Here is a 27,382-nt window from a genome sequence, read left to right as displayed (position 1 = left end):
CCTGCCCAGCCAATCAGAGCATCCCAGCAGGAGGCAGCCCCAGGGCTGTGCAGAGCTGGGAGCACGAGCCTAGGCGTTAACTGTCACCGTGCGTGCAGAGTTGGGCCCAGGGGTCACACACTGCTGCAAGAGCATTACGAGGTGCAGATTGCAGCCCTGGGCAAAGCCTCACCTGCTTGCAGGGTGCATGCAGCAGTATCAGCACTGGAAATTGCATGCGGAGCTGAGCCATGGCTCGCTTGCAGAGAAACGCCAGGGTTTCTGGCTGGCTGAGTTGGTCATAGTCTACCTTACTTGCTTGGTTTTCTCAAGTTGGGACACTTGAAAAGAAGGGACATGGGAGACTTCGCCTGATAATTCGAACCTTTTGCAAAGTGCTTCATCTGCTGGAAATCTGCTTTTAAGTCCTTCCCAAGGAGTCAGACTGGGACCAGTGTGTTGCCTGTTTCCCACACTCCTCACATGCCAGTGCCGCTGAAGGGATCTCCTTGCAAAGGAGACTCAGCCCAGCTCTGCCAGGCCCATGCAATGGCATTGGTGCTGCTGCTTGCTCAGTAATAAGGAGGGATGCAGAGCCTGCTGGCAGTCCCTGAAGCAGACGGAGTTTTGACCATCACTGGCGGATGGCTGGAACGTGGTCTCAGTCCTGTTCCTAAGGCACAAGCATTCATATCACAAAAACATCTCATATTTATTTGCTTAGGTGTGCTATGCATTTCTTCCCTCACTCCAGGAACCATCACTGAAACCCTTTGCTTTGAGATGGGGGGGAGAAGAGAAATAGGCAGTATTGGGGACACTGGGGCATGGCCACTAGGTAACTCGAGGGGATGGAAGACCATGAGTGTGGATGAAGCCCCCTCGCACTAAGCCCAGGTGTCCTTGGCCCCCCCTCCCGCCTGGAGGCACTCGCAGCAGCTTTGCGTACTAGGCCCAAGTGTCCTTGGCCCCCCAGCCTGGAGGCACACACAGCAGTTATGCTGAGGATCTGCAACAATATGTTGCAGAGTCAGATTGCCTGAAACTAAGCAAGGCCAAACAGGGCAGATGTGGAAGAACAATGCTGAATAAAGCAGCTTTATGTATAGTTTAACAAATGATACAGAGAATCAGGGAACTAGCTGCAAACTGGATGGCTGGCTATATGGATACTTGGGGCAGCTTGCTATTGGATAAGTATGCTGGGAAAAAGGATGTATAAAAGCCTGTGTAACTTCCTGCTCTGTGTGCAGGATTTGAGATTTTATTCTCCCTGTACCTTTTTGCAGCTGCAAATAAACTTTTCTGCTTCTCCACCCCGTTGTGATTCTTGGGTGTAGCACACCGGGTCACGAACCACTCAAGCTGTTGTTCAGCCTCTCGGCACTGGGTGCCAGCAATATGGGTGAGTCTGACACCCAAAACAATAACATTCAACACAAAATATGATTTTTTTTCAATCATGTTTTTCAGTCTGTCTTTTACCTTGAACTCCCCTGCCAATGGGTGTGTGAGAATTTCTGGTTGAAAAGTCAACATTTAATGCACACAGAAATGCCTGCCTATCCCTGGCTGCTCAGACAGTCTCCACTGACCCTGCTCAGTTCTAAGGCAGGGGAACTGCCAGTCATTTCCTGTGACTCTCTTGCCCGAACAGCAACACGTCTCTGCGTCCTGCTGCCCGGGGACATCTCTATCTAGGAGTCAGAAGCAGCACTTCCCTGACTCTCCCACCTGGGAATTCACCTATCCCTGGGTCCCAGCAGCACCAAGTCCCCAGCTCCCATTGCCCCAGATCCCCTCTCTGCTCTAGGATCATACATAAAGGGAGTGATCAGTGGCAGGGCTGGTCTACGACCTGAGGCCCCCAGGCTCTCACAAAGAGCTCTGCCCACATACCGAGCCCTGCAATCTGCAGGAAGGGAAAAATTCATCACAACAGCTCCTCCTGCTGGCGACAAAATCCCATGGCCCGCGGCCAGCCCAGGAGAGTTGGCAACACATCAACACTGGCTGCTTCCCCCCTTGGCTGGCAGAGCTGCCATCTGAACACACAGCACCCTCCTTAGTCTCTCTCCCGCCCTCCATTCCTCTACACCCCATAAATCTGTCTCCTGCTCCCCCCTCTCTCTCCCTGCCCCTTCTCACAGTGTCCCTGTTGCTCCTCCCAGCTCCTGCATCCAGTCTCCTGAGCCACGGATGATGGAGCGGCACGCATTTCGCCTGTAGGCTGGCTTTAGTCTCACTGAAAATAGGGGGAGGCAGCAGACAGCTTTACTAAGGGCAGCCTGACTTCCACACATGGCTCGACTGCAGGAAAACAGCGGCCATGTTGCTGGTGTCAGCCCCCTTGACAGTAACAGGAGAAAGCAAACATTCGTAGGCTGGCGCTTTTCAGCAGGTTTTCAGGAGACAGGTAAGACCAAAAAAACTCACATCGCAAGATTTTTGATAACCTGGTGAGAACTGGCAATACTGCATAGGGGTCATTCCCTAACAGGCCCCACTTCCTTTCTCCAGCTAACCCCTGTGAGGCTGGAGTAGTGGACTGAGCACAGGGCTGGCTGGCCATCAGCACTTCTCTTTCCACCTCTGCCACTGACTCACTGAGTGGCCTCTGTCTCTGGCTCCAATACCCTGCTAACACACTTCTGTTTAGTATTGACAATACCTCTCCCTTGTAACACTAGGAATGCTCCAGCCCTTTCTGCTGAGAGCTGCAAGAGTGACTGGTAAACACTTCTGTCACTTTCCAAATGCTAGGGGCCAACACTCAGTGCCTGCCAGCATACACACTAGTTAACTAAGCCCCCCACAAGCCTCTTCATCACTCTCCTTTCCCCCAGAAGGCAAGGCTTTATTCTCTTCTTTTGACAGGTGAAGAAACTGAGGCACAGAGACTAGTTCAAAATAATACTCTACAATAACACAGTGCACTAAACACATCATTGCAACACATGATTATTGGTCCAATTCTACTCGTATTTGCAATGGAAGAGAAAACTGAGTAAGACCTGAATTCATGTGGCTTAGCCCGAGATTCTCAAGGAGAAAACCCATGTTAGGTAATGAGTTATAGACAGGAGGATCATTTACTCTCTTAGGACTTCAGGAATCATGCATCATTTACAGACCTTTATGGAGATGAATTTCTGGCTCACATGGCAACTTGTGTCACCTCCTGACTTCTCCACATTGCATAAATCATCCCTCTTGCTGACAGGCTGCTGCAAACAGGCTCTTCTCCTCCCTCCCATCCAACCAATTACTCAGCAGAGGGGAGACAAAACAGCCTTCCCAAAGCACCTGTTAGCAGCAGAGGAGCAGGCAGGCCACACATAGGAGAGAGTACTTGTGGCACCTTAGAGACTAACCAATTTATTTGAGCATGAGCTTTCGTGAGCTACAGCTCACTTCATCAGATGTTTACCGTGGAAACTGCAGCAGACTTTATATACACACAGAAATCATGAAACAATACCTCCTCCCACCCCACTGTCCTGCTGGTAATAGCTTATCTAAAGTGATCAACAGGTGGGCCATTTCCAGCACAAATCCAGGTTTTCTCACCCTCCACCCCCCCACACAAATTCACTCTCCTGCTGGTGCTAGCCCATCCAAAGTGACAACTCTTTACATAATCAAGTCGGGCTATTTCCTGCATAGATCAAGGTTTTCTCACATCCCCCCCACCCCCATACACACACAAACTCACTCTCCTGCTGGTAATAGCTCATCTAAACTGACCATTCTCCAGGTTTAAATCCAAGTTAAACCAGAACATCTGGGGGGGGGGGGGGTAGGAAAAAACAAGAGGAAACAGGCTACCTTGCATAATGACTTAGCCACTCCCAGTCTCTATTTAAGCCTAAATTAATAGTATCCAATTTGCAAATGAATTCCAATTCAGCAGTTTCTCGCTGGAGTCTGGATTTGAAGTTTTTTTGTTTTAAGATAGCGACCTTCATGTCTGTGATTGCGTGACCAGAGAGATTGAAGTGTTCTCCGACTGGTTTATGAATGTTATAATTCTTGACATCTGATTTGTGTCCATTTATTCTTTTACGTAGAGACTGTCCAGTTTGACCAATGTACATGGCAGAGGGGCATTGCTGGCACATGATGGCATAGATCACATTGGTGGATGTGCAGGTGAACGAGCCTCTGATAGTGTGGCTGATGTTATTAGGCCCTGTGATGGTGTCCCCTGAATAGATATGTGGGCACAATTGGCAACGGGCTTTGTTGCAAGGATAAGTTCCTGGGTTAGTGGTTCTGTTGTGTGGTATGTGGTTGTTGGTGAGTATTTGCTTCAGGTTGCGGCGCTGTCTGTAGGCAAGGACTGGCCTGTCTCCCAAGACTTGTGAGAGTGTTGGGTCATCCTTTAGGATAGGTTGTAGATCCTTAATAATGCGTTGGAGGGGTTTTAGTTGGGGGCTGAAGGTGACGGCTAGTGGCGTTCTGTTATTTTCTTTGTTAGGCCTGTCCTGTAGTAGGTAACTTCTGGGAACTCTTCTGGCTCTATCAATCTGTTTCTTTACTTCTGCAGGTGGGTATTGTAGTTGTAAGAAAGCTTGACAGAGATCTTGTAGGTGTTTGTCTCTGTCTGAGGGGTTGGAGCAAATGCGGTTGTATCGCAGAGCTTGGCTGTAGACGATGGATCGTGTGGTGTGGTCAGGGTGAAAGCTGGAGGCATGCAGGTAGGAATAGCGGTCAGTAGGTTTACGGTATAGGGTGGTGTTTATGTGGCCATTGTTTATTAGCACTGTAGTGTCCAGGAAGTGGATCTCTTGTGTGGACTGGACCAGGCTGAGGTTGGTGGTGGGATGGAAATTGTTGAAATCATGGTGGAATTCCTCAAGGGCTTCTTTTCCATGGGTCCAGATGATGAAGATGTCATCAATATAGCGCAAGTAGAGTAGGGGCTTTAGGGGACGAGAGTTGAGGAAGCGTTGTTCTAAATCAGCCATAAAAATGTTGGCATACTGTGGGGCCATGCGGGTACCCATAGCAGTGCCGCTGATCTGAAGGTATACATTGTCCCCAAATGTGAAATAGTTATGGGTAAGGACAAAGTCACAAAGTTCAGCCACCAGGTTAGCCGTGACATTATCGGGGATAGTGTTCTTGACGGCGAGACGGAGAGAGTGAGTGCCTGAAAGCCTGCCAAGCTTGCCCCTCGTCACTATACATCTGCTAGGATTGCCTCCAGCATTCGCGTTTGGACACTGTGACTACATGGACCAGGAGGACTTTGGCCCAAGAGCCCTGGATGGGAGGGGAATTTGTGTAGCAAAAGTCCTAGTAGGTGAAGGGAATGATGGGGCGTAGAGAAGCAGAGCTACAGGGTCACTACAGGGCAAGGGGTTGAGGCAGTGGTTAAGAGAGGCTGAGGTTTAACTAACTCGGGTATATGAAAATAGAATCATGATTTTGTAACAGGCATAAGAGGTTTAAAACACCAGGCGATTGGGCAAAGGCTGCAGGAGATCTTTGCAAATGGGACAGGTAGCTGCAGGGTGACAGGCAGCAAACTATAATAACAGAGTTAGTTAGTCCCTGATCCTACAAAGACTTAGGCACAGGCTTCAATTTACACCCAGTATGAGCATGTGGTGACCTTTCCACACTCACAGAGCATAAAATTAAGCCCATGTACAAATCTCTGCAGGATCAGGGCCACCAACAGAGACTCTATTCAGGTTCTTCTACCATACCCATCACCAGAGTCTATGAACTCCTGTTAGCAAGAGGAATTACAGTGTTTGAGCGTCATCCCTATGAAGTACTGACCATAAACTCCCTGAACATTAAATCCCACCAAATGGGAGTAAATCCATCCTCATCATCGTATCCATTCATTATACTCCACACCTGAACATAGCCATTGTATGAACAACATACCCCATATCTCAATGTCTGTACTTTGACCCGTTAACCTTTTACCCCAAATCGGGAAGACTGCAGATTATGTATTCTGTAGGCCACCCCTTCCTAAACCGAATTTCGCACCCCTTGATAATCTGTACCTTATTCCCTGATAACCAGAAACTTCTATGCTTAAACTCTGTCCCGTTTTCTTTCCACTTCAACATCATCTCAACACAATTATTAAACCTGGTTAAAAGGGAAGGGAAGAAAAACCGGCATTCTGCCTTTCAGCCAGGGGAGACTAATTGGAGCAATGTCACGACTGCTCCCATTTACCCTTTGTACAGGAGCATGAGAGTCACGGACACTAGCCAGCAGAGCTCTGGCGAGGGCTAACCAGGGACCCGAGCAAAGGCAGGGCATTACTGGAGAGCCCCTTACGTGCCTTCGGAGCCGCCCCGCGCGCTGCTATCGACCCTGCTGGGGGCCTGCTGGGCTCGGCGCCGCGCCACAGAGAAGGAGGGCAAGCGGCCTGTGACACGAAGCGGTCACACGCCAGCTCGGACAAGCTCGGTAACAGAGGCCAGGCTCGCCCTGGGCCGTGCAATGGGCTCTGGCGCTGAGGCAGGGCGCGGGTCACACCCGTCAGGGCTGGCGGGGTGGCGGGCCCCGACCCGGGCCCCTGGCGGCTGTGGTGGGCAGGGCGGCAGGCCCGTCGCCTTGGAGACGGAACAGCCCGTTGACGAGCCGCTGCCGCCCTCCCCCGCCTGCAGCGCGGGGTCCGCGCCCGGCTCGGGGCGGGGCCCGGCGCTCGAGGCGGGGGTCGGGGGCGCACGGACTATTTGTTCTCGCGGAGGGCGCGGGCGCTGGCGCTGAGTCGCTGCCATGGAGACGCGTCCGGAGGGGACGGGGGGGGGGGGGGGAGCCGGCGGCGCGGTCCGGGCCCTGGGGAGAGGCGGTGGCTCCGGGGGGGAAGGTGAGCTCCGGCACCCCGGGGGGGGGGAGCGCTGTGAGGGCAGGACTAGGGGTCTGGGGAGCAGGGGCCAGCAGGGACGGGGGGCTATGGGGGAGTAGGGTCGAGGGCAGGGTCTCTGGGGCTCTCTGGAGAATAGGGGTTGGGGGGAGGGACTCTGGGGAGTGGGGGGCTGGGGGCCCTCAGGGGAGCTGAATCCAGGGGGTAGGGCCTGGGGAGAACAGGGGTCTCTGGGGGCAGATGCCTGGGGGGTAGAGGCCAGAGCGACATGGACTGGGGGTAGAGATATAGGAGAGATCACTAGAGAGTAGGATCAAGGAGGCAGGGATTGGGGGGACTGAGGGCTCTGGGGGGTAGGGTCCACAGGGCAGGGACTGAGGACTCTGCAGGGGGGCCTCTGGCATCAGGTCCTGGGGGCTCTGGGGAGTACGATGCAGGAGAACAGACTTGGGGGAAGGGTGATGCAGCAGGAGATGAACTGAGTGGACTAGGTGCGGGGGGGGGAGCTGAGGGGGGTTGTGTGGGCCCTCTGCTAGGAAGATGGTGGACTGTGCAGCAGATGAAAGGGGCACCGAAAGGCCCTTCAACAAGTCTTTCCCCCTATTTGCAGGCTCAGCAGTAGCTCGGTGTGACAGCCAGTGTGTGCCCCATGCAGAAGAGCCAAGGATGCAAAGGGGTGCAGAAATTGTTGCCTGGCAAGAAGAGAGGCAAGGCCAGCAGCAAGAAGCTGGCTAAGGGGTTCCTAACCCCTATGCTGTCCTCATCCCCACCACAGGCCACAGGCAAGAAGAAGCCAAAGAAGAAGAAAAAGAAAGCAGACCAGGATGACAGTAACTCCAGGAGCAGCGGGCATGGCAGCAGCCCCTCCACCTCTGAGGAGACAGGTTAGCAAAGCTGTGTTATAGCAATGGGTGCCAGTGGGCACAGCACCTGAGGGATGGGGGCACAGCCTGCAAGAAGTGGATGGGATGCAGGTGTGCATGGTGGAAAGCAGCTGTCACTTCTCAAAGGCCACACTGCTTCTGGCTACGGCCAGGTTGGCTTTTGCATAACATATTGCTAGCTCCAGTGGGCCCAGTGCTCCAGTGCCTTGGACCATCACTTACACCAGCACAGTGAACGGAACATGCTACCAAATGAGAATGGCAGATTTATGCCCTCTTTGCCCGGTGCACATGACCACACAAAGGGTAAGGTAGTGGAGAATCGAGTCTGTCTCCACTCTGCTGTCCCTGCTGTTTGTGAGGGAAGTGCATTATCACCTTTAGAGGTTATGGGTATAGTTACTGACTGTGCTTACTGATCAGCCAGCATACGTACAGATTGCCTGCTATACCCGTGTGTGTATGTTGGAGGGTGTGAGGCTCTGAATCTTGGGGAAACACCCTACACCCCCATGTTCATCCTTATAATATGATTGTGTGGTATCCAACGCAAAGTTTGTCATGTCGGGTGTCTTCGGAAGGCTTATGATGTACTGAGCATTGTTGTTATAGTAATGTTATAGGTTGTAATTTCATGTATATAGTTATGAGGCTGAAAATGTGTCCTCATGGCTTAAAACAAGCCCAGGCAAAACTCTCCAGGAACAGAGAGGCAGTTCACACCTCATCATGGCATGTAAGGGACAAACCCAGCCTAGCCTCACAGGAACAAAGGACACTGGCCTAGGAAACAACAAACGACCTGTTGGACTCTTGAGTGCGTAACCCCGCTTCCCTTGGTCAGTTTGGGACTACGATGAGGTAATGCTCACCTGACCCTGAAGGGAGGGGGCAAAGCCAAGAGGGAAGAAAGAATATGATAAAAGGGAGACGTTTGCCATGCTCTTCCTCCTCCATCTACAAACATCACCACCAAGCGCTGAAGCACTGATCAAAGTGGAAAGCCTGGCTGAAGAGCAACCAGCCAGCCTGTGCTGAGAAACATCTAAGTTTGTAAGGGCACTGAAAGTGTTAAGATCTGCTTAGAATGCATTCTGCTTTTATTTCATTTGACCAAATCTGACTTCTTGTACTTTAACTTATAATCACTGAAAATCTCTCTTTGTAGTTAATAAATGTGTTTGTTTATTCTACCTGAAAGAGTGCGTTTGGTTTGAAGCATGTCAGAAACTCCCCTTGGGATAACAAGCCTGGTACATATCAATTTCTTTGTTAAATTGATGAACTCATATAAGTTTGCAGAGTCCAGCAGACATAACTGGACACTGCAAGACGGAGATTCCTAGAGTTGTGTCTGGGACCGGAGATATTGGCTAGTGTCATTCAGTTGCACAATCCAAGCAGTTTATGTGCCAGAGGCTGTCCGTGAACAGCCCAGGAGTGGGGGTTCTCACAGCAGAGTAGGGTAACGCTGGCTCCCAGAGTCGAGGATTGGAGTGACCCAGCAGATCATCAGTCCAGATAACACCACTTTTGGTGCATACTTTTTGGAATGGGTAGCTATAAATATAGAAGCACACACAGTCTTGAGCTGAGATTGGCTCTATTTACGTACCTGTTCATAATGTAGAAAACTACTATTATACTGGGATAATTAGACATCCTTTTTCACTACAGTGCAATCATAGGAAAAAAAGAAGAGATTGGTTACTGTAGATCCCAGGAAATAAATCTGGGCTTTTGGTGAGAAGGAATCTTGTGCATTTTAGAACCTCCACCTAGAATTATAGCCTGTTAGTACTTCTTGCTGTAGCCTTTGCTTTTGTTTTTTTAAACAAATGGTTTATTGGAAGGTTTCAGAGTAGCAGCCGTGTTAGCCTGTATTCGCAAAAAGAAAAGGAGTACTTGTGGCACCTTAGAGACTAACCAATTTATTTGAGCTCAAATCAATTTGTTAGTCTCTAAGGTGCCACGAGTCCTCCTTTTCTTTTTGGTTTATTGGCAGTACATGTAGCTCCCTCATGTGGACTGTAGGAGGCATAGGACATCTGTCTGAGAGCAGGTAGTTTCACAAAACTGTAGCAAGATTTGAGATAGCTGGATATATTTTAGATTTTCTTTCACAGAGCTGAACTGCAGTTGGTTGAATGTTCAACATTTAATTGATGCAAGTCAAAATCTATCTGACCTCTAACAAACAGTATTTGGCTTGCTGGTACAGCAACAGAGTGGGGGTTAATTTCAAAACTTCTTAACTGGGGAGGTTTTCTTCAATCATGTAAAGAAACAGAACTATTCAGTTCAGTACAATTGTAGAACGCCTGTTAAAATTATGTCAGGCATCTTATTAAAATAACATTACTCACACTATTAAAACATCAGGGATTTAAAAAAAATCTGACTGTTTTGTGAAGTTAAACTTTAGAAGGGAGCAGGATTAATTTATTACAATGACAAAAGTTAGTTAGTATAACCATTGGTGGAAGCTGAGACCTAAATGGAGCAAGACTTTAAAAAATAGCTCCAGCACAGATTGCAAGAGAAATTTTTCTCAGTGGTATCATTTCACTAGCTCTTTAACTGGAGAGACAAATTAAAACTGAAATTAATCCTAGTTGTAGCAGGTAACAAACTCTCAATCTGATTTTTTGAGGGAGGATTTATGAAAACTTTCTCTCGTTTAGGACTGTAAACTTTTTGGCACAGGGACCATCTCATTTCCCTGGTTGGCAGAGCATTAAAAGCCTGAGGTGGTGTTCAAATAATGGCCAGAATTTCTCATTTCAATTTCTGCCATTCTTTTAACTCAAATGTTTAACATTCACATTGGAAAAAATACAACACTAAAGTGCACACAACTACTTTACAAAAGCGCAATAGTCATACTGGTCCAATGGACATGATGCTTGTATCAAAGTGTTATGAGTACGTATTCCTAAGTACATTTATATGAGTACAGTTGTTCTATAAATGGCATCAGTCATTGAGCTAAATACATATTTCCCCTCAACAATGAGCTTTTATGTGATAGATATTTTGTTAACAAATCTGGTTTCTTGACAGTGAGTCTGTGCTATGTTTAATTATTTTTTTATCTGTAACTTTCTCATTACCATGTGAACAGTAAAGCCAGAGGTGACAGTGATGCCATATAAGCTCTCTGCTAATAATATTTATCATTGCAACAGATAAACATCACAGCAAAAGCAAGAAGCATCAGACCCTCTCTGCTCAGTTACTTGAAATACTAAGTCTCAGGAACGATCATGACCCAGCACAAGGTGCTGTAAAGGGGATTCACATTGATGCAGAAATTAATAAGCTTTTATTATCAGCTTCCACTACTTCAGGCTCTACCCAAACAGAGCAGGACATTTCTGATCAGATCAATGAGAGCCTTCGATGGGATGGGATTCTTGAAGATCCTGCTGCTGAGGAAGAAAGACTGCGTATCTATAAACTGAACAGAAGGAAACGCTATAGGTTATATGTCCAGCAACAGCTACCCGCAGAGCCACGTCTGACTCTCAAGCATTTCCCATTACTTCAAAACAAAGATCCATACACAAATAGTGGTCAGACAGCATGTCAAAAGGATCGCTCCAGTCCTTATTTTCAGGAAAATAAAGATGAAGAGGTCATGAATGCTGAGCTAGCTACAAAAGTGTCTGAACTGCAACCAGCAGCATTACCAAATATTTCTCAGGAAGTTGTGTAAACCAGTATTGTTCTCTATTTTATATCTGTATTTAAAACAGTAATGGCAACAAAACCATTACTTTTAAACTTTGTATATACCTTTGTTCACGGCCACGTTGTTAGTGGGATTAATTCCCCCTACTAACAGGGTATTCTGTTTACTTCTGCCAGACCTTTTATAAAACACTACATAGAAAGTGGACAATAAAACAATTATTTTGATGGTTTTATTAAAGGTTCTCTACATCCTACTACTCTGCCCTCAAGTACCCTCTTACTGCTTATATGTTATTCATAAATAGTAGTGTCCTACTGGATTATCTCATTGCTTTTCAAACATGAATGCATTAAGCCTCACAGTACCTCAGTGAAGTGGGCAGGTGTTAGCCCATGTTGCAGATGGGGAAACTGAGGCAGTAAGTAGCTAAGTGATTTGATACTGTGCGTAGAGGGTAAGCGACATGCAGATAGGCTTACCTAAGGTCACATACAGTGCAGAATCAGGATTAAAATCCAGGTCTCAGTGCCTGGTTTGCTCTCTAACTGCTAGACAATACTACTTTCTTCTGTTACAAAAACGTATTGTATTGTTCCGTGAACTTGGAGATTTAAATCAGAAACAAAGTGTACTAAATTGAAAAGTGCCCTTTTCTCAAGTGACAGGATTGTCCTTGTCAGTATCGTGATTGCTGCAGCAACGTGCATCAGTGACAAAAATGAACTAAAAAAAAATTAGTCTTTCACTTAATAGGTTTCCCTGCCCAATCCATCAGCCTCTCAGATGCCCTTGCTTTTCATCACACACAGTAATGTCTTTCATACAAACTCCCTCAGAATACTTTTACAATATTAGAATATTTTAAAATAGCCAAGGGCAGACAAAAGGAGATGTTCTGGGGAAAAAAAGACCAAGCATCTGAAAGGAGAGAGACAAGAAGTTCTCGTAACTTCCCTCCACCTGCTCAGAAATATGTTCCTTTGATTTTAAAACACTTCTTAAACCCTGTTTGTATGCATTGGTCTTTTCTAACAACTATTGTCTTATATGCATAGGACTCCTCTGTTTTCTGTAATATTTTATCACTGAATGATCTTCTAATCCTATTGCCTTTAATTGGCTGCATGCCACTGGCACTTTTGCAATGGCAGGTTGGTTCTTTATAAATATATTCTGTTTCAAGACTAGATTCCAACGTCATTATTTGAAAACCAAGTGCTTTTGCAAAGGGGTGGACAAATGAGCAGCAAAAAAAGTAAACAAAAAACTCTATTAGGAATTAAAGAATTGGTATTTTGTTGCATCAATTCCTACCCTTCTATTGATATTAAAAATAAAATCCATAAGCCTGGAAATTCAGAAGCATTTAACAAGACAGTAGGCATCCAGACACATAAGTTCTCTGACAAGAACAGCTTGTCACAAATCAAAAAAAAATTTTTTAATATATAATAAATTCTAGTAACTTTTTATATACCGTGCCCATCACTGTGGCATCTGAGCACCTGAACTCTCCCCCCCACTTTTAAATCCACAATCAAAAGAGAGTTTTGTCTGTTTAAATACTCAGTTCATTTGAAAACAACAACTGCTTTGTTTGCAGTATGTGCCAAAATACATATCAGAAACCAGAACTAGCTCATTAGGAATAAAATGGTACCAGATGTGAAATACATGCCGTGGAGAGGATTTCCAATGGTCTTAAAAGCACTTCAAGTGTCTTACTAAACTCATGAAGCCATAGCATTTGTATTATATTTTTATAGGGAATTTTATACTTGATATGGCTTATTAGAGAATGTAGCAACAATCAAGTCTGATAAAAGAAAAAGAAGATCTAAGATCAGTTGAATATATTAAGTCTTTAGTTCTCAGTGAATCATGTAATAAATGATATCTAACTCTTCCACATAGTACTTACCCACTAATTTCAGTAATAACTCCCAGCCAGCCAGAGTTAACGCAGTAGAGATGAACCAGCCATTTGTGACTCTAGTTTGCATTCAAGACCAAACAACCACCAATAAGGCTTGAATTAAAAAGAGACTTCCCTACAATTATGGTTTTCATATAATTTATTACTAGTTAAATGAGAAAAAGCAAATTGAAACTTTGTTTTTTTGGGGGAGGAATCATGTCACAGAGAGCAGAACATATTGGATCTTGCACAGTGAGAACCAAGGTGTTGCTATATAGTAACCTGAATTTTTTAAAAAGCATCTTCTATCAGTTACCATCTTTTTAAAGAGGAACATCAATAAATCTGTGTTTTTAAAGCATGTGTTGTGTCCTAGACCATAGTGTAAGAGTTATTTCTAATTTAACTTGGAACAGGTCATGGTTACAATTTTAAAATAAAACTTCTCTCCAAAATCTTGTAATGAACTCAGGGGAAAAGTGATAGTGGAGTAAACCAGGCATCCATTCTAGTGCAGTATCGTGTCTCCTACAGTGGCAGGAGGAAAGTACAAACTAGCAATAATGGAATAACCTGTCCAACAGAGAAGTTATGTTTGAAACCCCTACACACAGAGGGTGGCTTATGCCCTGTCGTAAGTGCACTTCTGGCAAACGTTAAGGAATGGTCTTAGTGGGAATGTAATGAGCATTTCTTAAATAGTACAGACTAGATTCAATGCATTGGTACTACGCTATGCTACTCATGTTGGTAGTTCTGGCCCTGATTCACATCCCAGGCAGTTCCAATAGTTTCAGTGGGGTCAAAGGTCTTGTCAGAATTCCAGGACCCATAGTCTCTTATGGGGATGGCTATTTAAACTCAGCATTCCAAGTCTCCCTTGGAAATGTTTTAGCACATCTGGGTTTGTGGGCAGGAAACAAAGAAACTACTGATTCAAGGGAATAAACAGGTACAAAAAAACCCAACAAATCCCCTCTTCCATTACACTTTCAGTCTCTTGAATCATTTCAGCTCACACTAGTACCACATTGCAGAATATACCTCTACACAGGCCATTTGTAACACCTGCCGGATCTATTTTACTGCAGCCCCAATAATAATCTCCAGCTAGAACACATTCTACATTCCTCACTCTCCACTGATGACATTTTCCCTTGTCCCTATGCCCTGCATAAGTCCCCTTTTGAGAGGTGGTCTTGGGCTGTTGCTCTATAGGGGATGAATTTTGTCCCATGTGAGTTTGGGGAGATATATATAAAAAAAGACAAGAGCCAGCTTCTATGGAACATCCACAATACCGGTACTACACCAACAAAGAGTATAAGCCACATCTTCAAAAGCACCCACTTTCCATGCTGCTCTCCTCTCTTTCAACAAAGAAACAAAAATTCTGGAGATTTAGAAAGCCACATGTTCTGGTTGGTCAAAGTGCATGATAGACAAAGACAATGTTAAGGTGCAGGTTATTCTGAAGTGATTATTCTCACCACCTCTCTCCTGCCCACTCCCCAACCCCCAGTGATCTCCAGTTGAAATGCACTCTGATTTGTTACTGCAGGGCTACTCAGGAAGCTCCGGGTATCGAAGACCTCCCTTGCCCCAGTGGAATCATCAACACCATCAGATCGAAAACTTAGACAGAATAATGATCTTTGTGAAGTCCAACAGGGAAAGCACAGACATAGCTGTGGATCTAGCCAGTTGACAGTTTTGCATTCCCTTTGTTGCAATGCCTTCCTTGGCAAGTCACTCCCACATACCCCTAGGTGATGCTGCTGGATTCCCAGGTTTCTGCTTCCACCTTATGACTTCCACCCTGTGGATTTCCTAACATTTTTCCACTGTTGCAGCTCCCCTTGAGTGAGAAACAGTGCCAGCATTACATAGTGGTTTGAAACTAGCGGATGTCTACACTTGGATTTCCAAAATTAATTACCCCTCAGAGATAATTTTCTGCGTAATAGTCGTTACAGTACAGTGCCTGCAAATTCTAGTATCTGCTGCACTGACAAATAGTTGCACAAGTTTGAGGCTGGGTTAACTAACTGAAAAGTATACAAGATCTTCTGTAAGATTAGGGGAGCCTGAAGAAAGATAACCCAGTTCCTTCTATGCCTACCCAAATGCAATTTAACTCTTGCTCTAATCAAACCTCCTCCCCCCCCCCCCGCCTTAAAGGAACATCTTTAAAAACAGGCATGAATGAGATTAAAAAACATCTGTTTAAATACAAAATTCTGGATTTCCCATCAGCTAGCCTATGCCAAAGGATGTCAGCACTTTCTGCTTTATCAAGGTCCTGTGACCAAAGCTGACATTAATTATGGCTCTCTGTTTACAAGTCGCTGAATTATCTGCTAAATTTTCTGCAGCAAGAGAATTGTCATTGGTTTTACACATCAGCATGAAGAATCTTACATTTTTCCACTGTCCCAGACTCTCCCTTATCTGTGAAAGAGCAATTAACTTTTCCTCTTTGGAAACATTTCCCTTATTTTCACCTTAATACTGCAATGTGGGAGCAGGGAAGGAAATCAGCAGCTCTAAAGGAGGATAAACTGATATCTCGAAAAGCTAAATTCCCATAGAAAATTAAATGCAGGCCATTTTGAATTTATGAGCTAGGACAGAGGTAGCGACAGGTAAGTTTCCCTTAGAGTGACTGGGCAATTAGGGTTTTTTTTACCCACTTTAGCTAGTGGAGAGTTAGTACAGTACAGTAGAAAGGGACTAGGATGGATCATAGCAAGAGAGGCAGATGTCAGTCAGCAGCCATCCAGGAGGTAATCGTTCCCAGGGTATTCTGCAGACTCCAGCTCTATGCTGGACAAGAACCGCCGCATGGACTTCCTGCAGTTGTAATCCAGAGTGGTGGTGTACACAGTTTTGGTGTGTTTTGGGTAGACAATGGTGGTGCTGGTGAAACGCAGAGGCTTGTTCCGAGGCTCAAAGTGGACCTCGACTTTGTAACTGCGCCAGGTGCAATCAGGGATGCAGACGACCGTTTGGCTGCACGAGGAAACACCTAACCCCACCGGCATATAGACATCATCGATGAAGTGCTTGTCTGAGTCATACTTCACTGAGGAGGTGTACCTGAAACACAGAAGAGAGACCCTAGTGTGAATCTCACTTTGCTCCAGCAGCCAGTGCTCACTGGGAGATGTAGCTAGCCAAAGACACTACGGGAGGCAGGGTGATCTCCTAGCTAGGGCACTGAACTAGAACTCGATGGGTTCCATTCCCAGCTCTGCAATATGACCTCAGGCTAGCCACTTCCTCTCTCCGGGCCTCAGTTTCCTCATCTGTAAAATGGGGCTGACAATCCTGATCTCCTTTGTCACGTGCTTTGAGATCCATGGATGAAAAGTGCCGGATAAACACTAGGATTCCTAGTCCAAAGGCTTTTTTTATTTAAAATATACACATCCTCCCATTGATATCTATTTCCATTTAGGGGAAGAAGAAAACCACCTTCTGTTTGTAGCACACCTGGCGTTTTCATTATTTGTCCAAGCACAATCTCTAGGCAGGATCTCCTTTTCTATTGGAATTTCCAGAAATGCCATCAGTGTAACCATCTTCTTAGCCTGGTGGGGCCTAGACAACCATTTTCAGACTCTGGCAGCACAGCCAGGCACCTAGATCCATATTTAGACTCCCTGTGGCCTGATTTTCATAATTGTCGACCCCTTGGAGCTTCCATGGAAGCAGATGCTGTTTTCTGTATTCTTATCCATCACGGGTCTTGTGGGAGTTCTTTATCCTTCCACATCCTTGGGGTCATCAGCCAAGGCAAATGCAATTATACCCACTTGTTTCCATGAGAAAACCCACCATGGACTCGACTGGCAGAAAATAATACAGCTAGTGTATTGAGCATTTCTGATGTGAAAATTAATATCAGGAATGTCTGGGTTTGTCATATGAGATGGGACTTGAAGACTGTGTGTACCGAAAAAGATTTTCCCCCTCTGCTACACACCAGGCCTGATCCTGCATGGTACCAAGCATCAATTCCAACCTCAGGATTGGGTCCTTTGTCAACACTAGTGAAAATTTTTTAAATCCTCTATCAGCATGCTGTTTGAGCGATACAATTGTTCTACTTATGCCTATAGAAAGGGAAACTTTGTTCCTTTTTACTGCAAAATTATGTCCAAAGGAACAATTCACATGCTATGAACTAAGGCAGTGTATTAAGAAAATTCCACATCTCAAAATATTAGTTTTTCCCTCCAGTTCACAGGATTACCTCTTGCTGATAAGTTAGAACCTTCTGCTATAAAACCATCAGCTTAAGAAAGTGGAATTCCTTTCTGCTAATAAAACAACCCTTTAGAAAGCTACTCCCTTTGAAGATCTTTGCTCCTGATTACCTTTCAAGTGATTAAACAGAACCCAAGATTTAGCAGCTGTACAATGAACTAAGAAGCATAATAAAGAGACACGGGAAGCCTTCCCTTGAAAATTCTTCTAGGAGGTGGTTAAAGGAAACAGAACATTCCTTTGCAAAGGGCTGGTTGAAGGCAGAAGTGGAGGAATGTACTGGCTGGGTGGAACTGAGCTTGAATCTCGGGCACAAATTGATAAATGCTATTGCTCCTTTGCACAGTACCTCTGTTAAACCTTTACTGCTTCCTATGCCCCTGAGAAGGGGAAGTTTAAACACTAACTGATTGTAACACTGTATTTACCTTATTTCCTTTGGTGGCAGAGGGTCAAACTCAACTCCTTCGCCAAAGGATAAAGGGCATAACCTCGCAGGGCAGCTGGAGAGCAGAGGGTTGGGGGAGAACACAGCATTCTGCAAAAGTGCAAAGAGAGCGCCTTTAATATAGCAATTCGGTACAATCCCAAGAGGGGATGTTTATTTAGTCACCCCCTAAGTCAAGGACAAGGTTAACATTACCCAAAACAGACATATCTGTAAATGACTGACAGTTCCATGGGCTTCCATGGAGACCCACGGATTTACACAATAGGTTTGCCTGGTACTTCTGGGGCATTCATACAGAGAAGGTCCTTCCCCACTATGAGGGGCTGGAGTCAGTACATCCTCCATGGATAGTATGGTGTCACTGCTTCGGGGATTTATGTTTGGGTTTTTTTTATCATTAATATTTTGAAAAGTGTATATGAAACCTCTCAGCACTGGATTCATCCATCAATTCTGTACATAAATTGCAACAGAAACCTTCATGGGTTATTAAATTGCATGAACTTCTGAAGAGCCTTCCCAGCTTCCTATTTCCCAAGCTCAGCTGCATCCAGTATGTACTTGCACTTCAAGAAAGGGGGAACTCTTTCTAGCTTGGGGTTTCTCAGGAATGAAATGAAGAAGTCGCACGTCTGGTCCCTTAAGGGACCATATGAACTGTGAGACGCTTTCCCTTCTGCCAAGGCCCCCCAGCTGGGAAGGAGGAGCACGGTCACATGCTGAGGCGAGCACAGCACCTCTAAGCAGGCGAATTCTGCTTTTCTTTAACACAGCTTTGGAAATGCTCCTTTAAGACCCCTGGACGTTACGAGAATCTTATTGTTTGATCTTTGGCATGTCTAAGCTGTTCTCCCTTTTCCCATCTTAACAAATACATCTTTGATCTAGGTAAGCCAGTGAGGTATCCGTTGTCTACAATAAAAGGCCTGATTTTCAGAGGTACTGAGCACCCCAAACTCCAAGGGAAATTAGTGAGATGCGGGTACTCAGCACCTTTGAAAAAAAATCAGCCCCCAGAATTCAGCCCCCAGAGCCCAGGCTGGTATTCTAAGGGCACTATCCTGCTGATGCCACTTTGCGGCTTTCACTCCGGCAAGACCCGAGCGTGTGACAGACCTTTAAAAAGGCCTGGTGGAAAACAACTCCAGACAGTCTGAGTGCAAGAGTGACAGGCCGTATGGAATTCCTGTCACAGGCAGAAAGCTGGGAGGTTTTGTAAATGAATAACTCAGTTTCATGATTCTACAGTTCTGCCACCCGCCACTGTTACTGATGTCTGTACTTCCATCATGCCAAGAGTGTGCTGGGCACTTTGTGGGTACAGCCCCTGCACAGATAAATTAAACAGTAACGCAGCAGCAGTTCTGAGTGAAGGGGAGGGGAAGTCAGGTCAGTTGTTTTCGACCGCTCTCTTGTCCAGGTGCATTCTTCCAGGTGAAAATCTGTACCAGTTCTAACTGTAACGCTGATGCGACTGGGTTTTTAAATGTATGCTCAAGGCTTGGATGGATGCCGTCTTGTGTGATTTGAGACGAAAATCTAAATAAAAACAATCTACAGCCAGCTAAACAACCCAGCCTTTCCTTTACAATTTATTCATGGCAGACACCTGCCCCCTGGCTTAGGGAGACGTTACCAAAAAATGCGCAAACCGTTCTGCGGAGAGGCGCTGACTTGTCAGCAAAGGGATCACGCTTTCCAGCAGCTGCTGCGCCGCCAGCCAGAGGGGAGAGAACTGGCCGAGGGCATCTCTGCACACCACAAGCAGACGAGACACAAGAGGATTTGTGAGCTCGGCTGTGATTCTGTCTACTCTGCCGAGCAGGAGAGCCAAAGAATTGCATCGCTCCGCAGGTAGGACCCGCATCTTTGCGGAGAGGGGACAGGCGGAGGGGGGAAGGGGTGCGCACAGGGATCCCCAGAGCCAGCCACTTTTTGTGCTGCCCCCACCCACGTTCGGTCACACCGGGAGGTGCAGCCACTGCGAAGGGTGAAGCAGGGACGAGCCCTGCTGGGGATGCACGATCATCCGGAAGGGAAACTTCCACAGCCCGAACCTAGCACCCCCAGCACAACCCCGGCGCCCCTCGGCGACCCCCACCAAAGATGCCTGCCCGGGCAGCCCCGAGTCCCGCTGCCCTGTGCACGCAGCCATGCGCCCCCTGGCAGCCCCGGGTCCCTGCGCCGTGCGCGTACCCATGCGCCCCCTGGCAGCCACCCCCAACTCAGTGCACGCCCAGCGCCCAGAGCGGCACTGCCCCGGACCGTGCAATACTCACCGGCGGCGCCTGGCCCGCGGCGTCCGGCTCGGGCAGCCCGGGGGCCGCAGCGCGCTCGGGGCCGGCGGCCAGCAGCCAGTGGCTGGGGCTGGGCGGCAGGCCGGAGTCGGGGCTGTCCAGCACCCGCTCGCCGCGCCGCTTCCTGTCCAGCGGCTCGGGCCCCTCGGGCAGCGCCAGCGTCCCCACCATGGCCCGGCCCGGCAGCACTGGCCACGCTCCCGGGCCGCCGGCTCCTGGGCAGCAGGGCCCGCCCCCGGGCGCGGGGATTGGAGCGGGCGGGGCCCGGGAGTCCCACCCCTCCGCCCCGTCCCGCTGTAAGGAGGGGGCCGCCCGGGGCCGGGGCACCAGCCTGGGAAGGGGGCGGGGGACCCTGCCCCTCTGAAATCCCCAGACGCCGCACGCAGGCTCCAGAGCACGCCAGCACTGGGGCAGGGGGGTTCTCACCCAGCCCTGAGGTTCTGGTTGTTTCGGTCCTACAGCGAGAGCCTGCTTCGTCTCTGCTTTACGTGGCTCCGGTGACAAAATGCCAGTTATTGATGGGGCCCTATTATGGGCTAAACAGCGCTCTCCCTTCCCTAGCGCCTTGCAGGTAAGGTTCTCAGAGCAGGTCACAAACCTACTTTAAGCCTCACAACAGCAGGGAAGTGGCATTACCACCCTTTCACAGGTAGGGAAACAAAGGCACGGACGGCAGAGTCACTTGCCCTAGGTTACCCAGCAGACCAGTGGTCGAGACTCACACGTACTGCTCTGTAGCACCCAGCTCGCCTCTGTCCCACTCCAGCTGAGCTAAGACACCACTCTGGTCTGTGACTCTCAGATTGTTATATGTTATTAAATTTGCAAGGAATTCTGCTTGACTGGACTTTAGGAATAAGGGGTGAAACCCTGGCCCCACCGAAGTCAATGGCAAAGCTCCCAGTGACTTCAACGGAGCCAGAATTTCACCCAGAGCATCTCCACCCACCAGTCACTGGGTCAGTGCTTCTAGAGGGCTGAGCTGAGAGAGACAGCAAATCCGTACAATAGTGGAAGTGGAGATCCTGTGCTGATGCAGCTGCCCATCAGTACCACTCCATGAGTCTGTCCTGGCTTTTGTTATGAAGACGAGTAAGATCTAGTGCTGTTCCTGTCTACACAAGCCAGGCAGCCATCAGGGTCACAGCCTTGCCCGTCCTTCCAGAGCTTGACACTAACCCTTCTGCCTGCCTGAACAAAGGTACTGTTAATCCAGGACGTTATTTATCTGCCTGCGGTCTCCCTCAGAGGAGGAAACAAATGGATTTTCCTACACTGGCCTACTGGGGACCCAAAGGGCTAGTGGCCCCTACTTCACTGTAGTCACATTCCAGCAGCCAGCACTCCCTGCCTCCAACGGTTTCAAATTGGGCCAAATGCAACCTGCATAATTTATGGTGTAAACATCTTCACATCCCCTCATTTAACGCAAATTCACCCCTGTCCAGTCCCACAGTGCATGACTGTACATCCTGCACACCCCAAGAGAGGGCTGAGTCACAGTTTTGAACCTGGGAGTGACACTCTTCCACGTTGTCCCTGTACAAAGTCACTCCCCTGATTTTATCAACTTGGAAGTAGGTTTAGTTATTAACGCAAACAGCCGAGCACTCATTTGGCTATATATTTCAGATCTTGTGACTCCAGGGGAGCAGCCTATTTACTGAAACCATGTGCAAGTGTGAAATATAACTGCTGAGGGATTATTTATCTTTGGTGTCACTGCATTTTTTAAACTCAAAGGCAGATCGTAAAACAGAGGCTTGGTACCTAGCTAGGGCACGTGTGTACTGTACTCCAGAGGTGGTCTGAAGACAGGCTGCTGCCCTAGACCCTCCTTCCAGCTTTAAACGGTTTATATTCACCCTGGAGAAAAATCTCAACGACCACAGAAGAAACATGAAAAACGCAGCCACATGGAACATGAAACGGCCCTGCCAAGGTAGTTCAGAGCAGCAAACCCTGAGCTAGATTTACATTTCCCCTGCCCTAGCACACACGGGAGGAGTTCTAAGCAGCCATGGTCAAAGTCAGAGCTTTCTGAGCACCTGATTGTCACTGCTTGGGAGGGAGGGGGAAAATATGGCTGTGCTGTTACTCCATCTAGAATTGCCGGGGAAAAGGTGTGGCTACATAATTCAGTCAGAGCCCAGGGGGTGGGTGGGTGTTTATTTATAAGGAGTCAAGTGGATATGATTTCCTTTAATTTCAGCAACCTCCGAGATCCTCTGGCAATGTCCCTGTGTTTATTCAGAGCAGCCAGCAGTGCGCGTTCCCAGAGCCTAAAACCTGAGCTCCTTATTCAGGCTGCTGTCCTGCAAACTCTTCTGAACATGCTTAACTTTACTCCTGGGAGTAGTCCCACTGGAGTCACACACATGATGTTAGGCACTCGTGTTAAGGGTTTGTGGGATCAAGGCCCAGTAGGGCTTTGCCTGCACACAGAAGTTGCACCAGCACAATGGTGTAGACGCTTCCTACACTGACAGAAGGTTTTTTCTCTCAGTGTAGTTAATTTACCTCTCTGGGAGAAGATAGCTAGGTCGATGGAATCCTTCCATGTACAGCAGGGCGTTAGGTCAACCTAACTATGGAGCTCAGGGTGTGAAAATTTTACAAGCCGAGTGATACAACTAGGTCGACCCAAAGTTTTAGGTGTAGGCCAGGCCTTAAAGATGCTATTTAAAAATGATTTAGTTAATCTGGGGCAAACCCCTCTAGGCGCACACTTATATTGTCTTAAATACATTTTGTCTAGCAGCTTAGCCTGCCCTTGTAAATTTACAAGGGCAGGCTACACCACTATAAACCAGGTTTAAACTGATATGAGTGACTCCACACCAAAGTTGCACTAATTCAGTTTAAAGGCACACTTTTTATTAAAGCGATGCAACTTTGTGTATAGGCCATAGTCCTTTCCAAGGCAAACTTCCACTTATGATTTTGCCCCATATAAATAGCACTTGGCTGGTTAATTGAATTTCTGAATGGCCACTGCTACTGAGGCAGAGTTGATGGGGGTGCAGAGGATCAGAGGGAAAGGTCTCCAGATTCCTGTAGTACTAGGAAGGCTAATGGAATGGCTTTTGGAAAATCCTAATTAAATAATCATGCAGCATCATCAGATTTGATGGGGAAGACTCCTCTAGGGGAAAGAAAATCTTTGCTGGCAGCCAAAGCAAACACATTGCTGTACAGTAACACACAATCTAGCCTGATGGGCCCAGCACAAGTGAACCCAAACCCTTCAAAAGAATTCCTTTGCTACCCCCAAATTAAAACCAGAACAGAGCCTTCAGCCAGAGGCGTCTGTGGTTTGCAGCTATGTACTGCTGGGAACTCCGGATACTTATTCCTAAAGGAATTTACATTCCTTTGAAGAAATGCTATTGGGTTGTTTGTCTTCACTGAAAAATGTGGATTTAAAAAAAGTACATTAAAAACCTGAATCAAATCAGCGGAGTCAGAGCAAAAGTGCTGGACAGGTGGTTTGTTGCTTTTGTTTTAAATACACCCAAGGCCGGACATTTTGGTCTCTCTAACACTGGGAAAGCAGATCACCTTTAACTTCCAAATCTGCCATCAAAAACCCTTTATGAAATGAGAGGCCCCGAAAGGCTCAAGGAGCCATGTCCAAGCTAACACGATTATTATTTCGGAGTTGCCACCAAGCTCCTCAGATCAGAGGCCACTCAGCTGATAATGTAGTTAGAGAAATGTAATGGGGGTGCAGTGGGGGGAAGCTAGATTTCCACTATCAAGAAGTCTGAATTTACAACATGCTAAAACTGCCGAAAGATGATGGATTTATTTCATTTAGAACTTTGGTCCATTCAGCAGAGGCCAACACTTCCATAAAGAGCTAAACTGGAGATGAGGCAGGAACACACCAGATCGCTCCTCTCTGTACAGCTGTAGTAAAAGCACCAGTGTCATGGTCCCAAAAGCTTTCACTCCTTGCAGAAAGCCAAAGAGTTCAGTGTCCTGTGTTTATTGCCTTCTCTTTACTGAAGTCCACTAAATCAAATGCTAAACCTGATTTGACAGCCTGGAGCAAGAGTCTCTCATGTTCATATTGCACCTTTTACCCTGAAGAATCCCAAAGCACTTCCACAAGCTGCATTCAGGGACCATTCACCTACCACTGCAATGTGGCAACTGTTAGACAGTGCACAGCAATGTTACGTTCTAACTTAGAACAGACTGTAAAGAACATCAAACCCAACTAATAATGCAAGTTAAAGAACCCTCTCTTATGAAAAGTGTCATGGGAACTTTAATAACTACAAGTCACCAAGTTCTAGGTTTTACCCCTCATCTGAAAGACACAAAAGTGGTATATGGGGTCTGGCTTCAGGACTGATTCAGAGCACGTCTCCTGAATCACTATCCCCTCCTTCATCAAGTGCCTTGGTTGTCTTTGAACGTTTCCCATCCAAGGGCTGACCCAGCCCAGCACTGAGAGCTGATGGGACACAGCACCAAGTTACTGCTCAACTTCAACCAAAGAGGAAGAGGTTTGTGAGACCGTGGGTGCAGTGTGCAATTCCAGTGTGGGTCACAAATGTTCCTGTCACTCCATGTAAGATGGGAGGGAAATTAATTTTCAAAAGTGACTAGTGATTTTAGATGCCCATTGTGAGATCCCTTAAAGGAGCCCACACTCTCAGCCCCTCCTGAAAGCCTGGCTGGCCCCTTTAAGGCATCTCAAGGTGGGCACCCAAAATCACTAGTCTTTTGAAAATCTTTGCCAGTGTGTGTAAGTAACAGCTTGTTTGCCCATCTCATTTGCCTCCACTGATGCCTGCATGCATCCATTATACAAGTAATTTATCAGGACCCTTGTTCCACAGGGGACTTTCCACACAGGCCCAGCTTTCTGAGCTTAATCAGTCATCACACAATAGCTACACTGATGTTGGTCCAGAGGAGAAATCAATGAGAGAGAAAACACAACAGGAGCAATCTGAGTTATTTGATAATGATGAAAAAATCATTTCCAAACAATGGGAAATTCCAGGCTTCTCACCCCAGCATGGTCTGTGAAAACATAAGGTGCTTGAATCACACTCAGTTAAACTACAAGGCAGGTGATTTAATATGTGCTCTATAAATGTTTGTTTCACTGGGATGCAGACTAAATTCATGAACATCAACTGCATGTAACTCTGGTTATTAGAAGTCCTGATCAGTTTCCAGCAGTTCCCTCTGCTGCACAGCACAGAATCATTGCTGTGTCGGAGCACCTTTCCAAACACGTTAAACCCTGTGTTGGAGGATGCACTCCTCTTCCACTCTCAGTTGCTGGTAGCAGCTGGGATTCTGGCAGGTGGCTCACTCTTCCCCTTAGCAATTGGATCTAGTTCCTCACGGCACCCAACAGGTTCACTTCTGTTTGCTGCCTAATATGGCCCCTTTTTAACCAACATGAAGAAAGCACTGTGGTCTAGTGACATCTCAGCACGGAGCCAGGAGCCACAAACTCCTCTATGTTATACTGACTCACTGGGTGGTCTTGAACAGGTCACAAGATTTTGGTACCTCTCCTTCCCCCTCTGTAAAATTGACATAACATTCACCTACCTCAAGAGGTGCTTGGGAAGCTCAGTTAACATTTGTGAAGCGCTCTGTACGTGCTAAGCGTTACCAGCAGGCAGGAAACTGAGCTCTGTTGGCAATAAAGCTGAAAATAAGCAAAGGGTTTGGTGAGATTAACAGAAATGTTTGCTATATTTTCCATTTCACTACTTCCTGCCCTGAATGATAATTACTGCTCCTTTTATTAACTGTATCCTCCTGGGCACTCCAGAAGAAAAGATCCCCAAGAAAATGGCCCTTTTAACAAGGTCACGAGATGCACAACCTGCTGAGAGCCTACAAGGTGACCCAGTGCAAGAACATCTCAACACAAGACAAGACAGAGTCAAAACAATGAACCAGTCCACGTCCTCTCGTGCTGTAACTGAACTCAGTGACATATTCATCAATGTCAGCGCAGATCACTTTGCAGCGTTAGAAAATGGGTTTCATGGTGGTTTGGACAGAAGAAAATCAACACAAACAGGAAAGGGATTTTTTATTTGCAGCCTGATGAGCTAACAAATCAACCAACAGAACACTAAAACATGTTCATCTTGTACTACCTGAATTCGGGCAAGCCTGTCTTGGAAAATATATAATATCCATACCGGGAGGATTGCAGCTGACGTTCTGCAGTGCATGCTTTTATTAATAAAAGCCAATGGCTACCACAACATTGCACATACAACTACATACAAAGAACATTATTAAGGTTGCAAAGTCAAGAACTCAAAAGTTAGGAAACGCCAGAATTAAGGTCGTCTCTGGAAAAAATAGTAAGGGATCACGGAATTAAAGATTGTATCATATTGCACACACACACAAGGGTGCTGAATTAAGGTTGCACAGAAAAAGAATTAGTCCTGGCATTTCCTAACTTTTGAGAGCTTGACTTTGCAACCTTCATGTTATTTTAACATAGTTTTTTGGTGTGTAACTTCCTAGATTTTTAAAAAAGCAAACTGAAGAAACAGAAAATCCATTATGAAGCATTATATCAACACCACATGGGTCGTCAGTAAGGTTGGAACCTTTAGATCCACCTGACAGAGCTAATGGAGTAACTACTAGCAGTGGTAGGCTGTCATCCTTTATTGGGAACAGCTCTAGAGAGATACAGGACACTTTGCTGGGTTTCATAGACATTTGCTTACAGCAGAGCGATGATGAGACAGACACCTGGCATGAAAAATTTCAGCCCAAACAGTTAGGATTTGGCAAAGGTATAAGGAATAGAAAACAGGGTCTTATAATGGGAAATGTCAAGCAACCTTAATGATAGCCAATAGGTGGTGCTACCAGCCCCACCTATACCAACTCACACACAGAGGAATGTGTTTTGTTCAAACAACTTGTCATATAGCCAGAAATAAAACATTTCAGCTCATGTAAGTACAGCATGTTAAAGAGCCAACCTGTCTTAAATTGCCTGTTGACGGGAACACCTCTGTCACCCCTCC

The 27,382-nt window shown here is 46.6% G+C and overlaps 2 protein-coding genes across 3 annotated transcripts; one reads left to right on the top strand and one right to left on the bottom strand.

Moving 5' to 3' along the window:
- The first annotated feature begins 6,200 nt into the window (after positions 1-6,200).
- On the top strand, positions 6,201-12,186 carry LIAT1 (ligand of ATE1). Of its 2 annotated transcripts, none has more exons than XM_073315601.1 (3): positions 6,201-6,423; positions 7,434-7,707; positions 10,896-12,186. In XM_073315601.1, exons 2-3 carry the CDS (start codon positions 7,473-7,475, stop codon positions 11,423-11,425), a joined length of 765 nt encoding a protein of 254 aa, XP_073171702.1. In that variant the 5' UTR covers positions 6,201-6,423; positions 7,434-7,472; the 3' UTR covers positions 11,426-12,186. The 2 variants fall into 2 exon arrangements, with proteins under 2 accessions (XP_073171702.1, XP_073171703.1); XM_073315602.1 differs by lacking the exon at positions 6,201-6,423 and adding an exon at positions 6,761-6,826.
- Positions 12,187-13,461: 1,275 nt separating this feature from the next.
- Positions 13,462-20,575, bottom strand: RFLNB (refilin B). Its single transcript, XM_073315603.1, has 3 exons — positions 20,325-20,575; positions 18,023-18,132; positions 13,462-16,421 (listed from the first exon to the last, which is right to left on the bottom strand). Exons 1-3 carry the CDS (start codon positions 20,511-20,513, stop codon positions 16,091-16,093), a joined length of 630 nt encoding a protein of 209 aa, XP_073171704.1. The 5' UTR covers positions 20,514-20,575; the 3' UTR covers positions 13,462-16,090.
- Positions 20,576-27,382: the final 6,807 nt, after the last annotated feature.

This window comes from Lepidochelys kempii, chromosome 17 (genome assembly GCF_965140265.1).
Source record: "Lepidochelys kempii isolate rLepKem1 chromosome 17, rLepKem1.hap2, whole genome shotgun sequence".
NCBI lineage: Eukaryota > Metazoa > Chordata > Testudines > Cheloniidae > Lepidochelys > Lepidochelys kempii.
The sequence above is the reverse complement of the archived record's forward strand: the minus strand, read 5'-3'. Positions and strand labels throughout refer to the sequence as shown.

Excerpts from the sequence above, each read along its gene's own strand:
- RFLNB (XM_073315603.1), bottom strand. The coding sequence starts at position 20,513 with ATGGTGGGGACGCTGGCGCTGCCCGAGGGGCCCGAGCCGCTGGACAGG. Across the intron at positions 18,133-20,324 it reads CCGCGGGCCAGGCGCCGCCG|AATGCTGTGTTCTCCCCCAA; the intron begins GTGAGTATTGCA and ends GCACTTTTGCAG. Across the intron at positions 16,422-18,022 it reads CTGCCACCAAAGGAAATAAG|GTACACCTCCTCAGTGAAGT; the intron begins GTAAATACAGTG and ends TCTGTGTTTCAG.
- LIAT1 (XM_073315601.1), top strand. The coding sequence starts at position 7,473 with ATGCAGAAGAGCCAAGGATGCAAAGGGGTGCAGAAATTGTTGCCTGGC. Across the intron at positions 7,708-10,895 it reads CTCCACCTCTGAGGAGACAG|ATAAACATCACAGCAAAAGC; the intron begins GTTAGCAAAGCT and ends TCATTGCAACAG.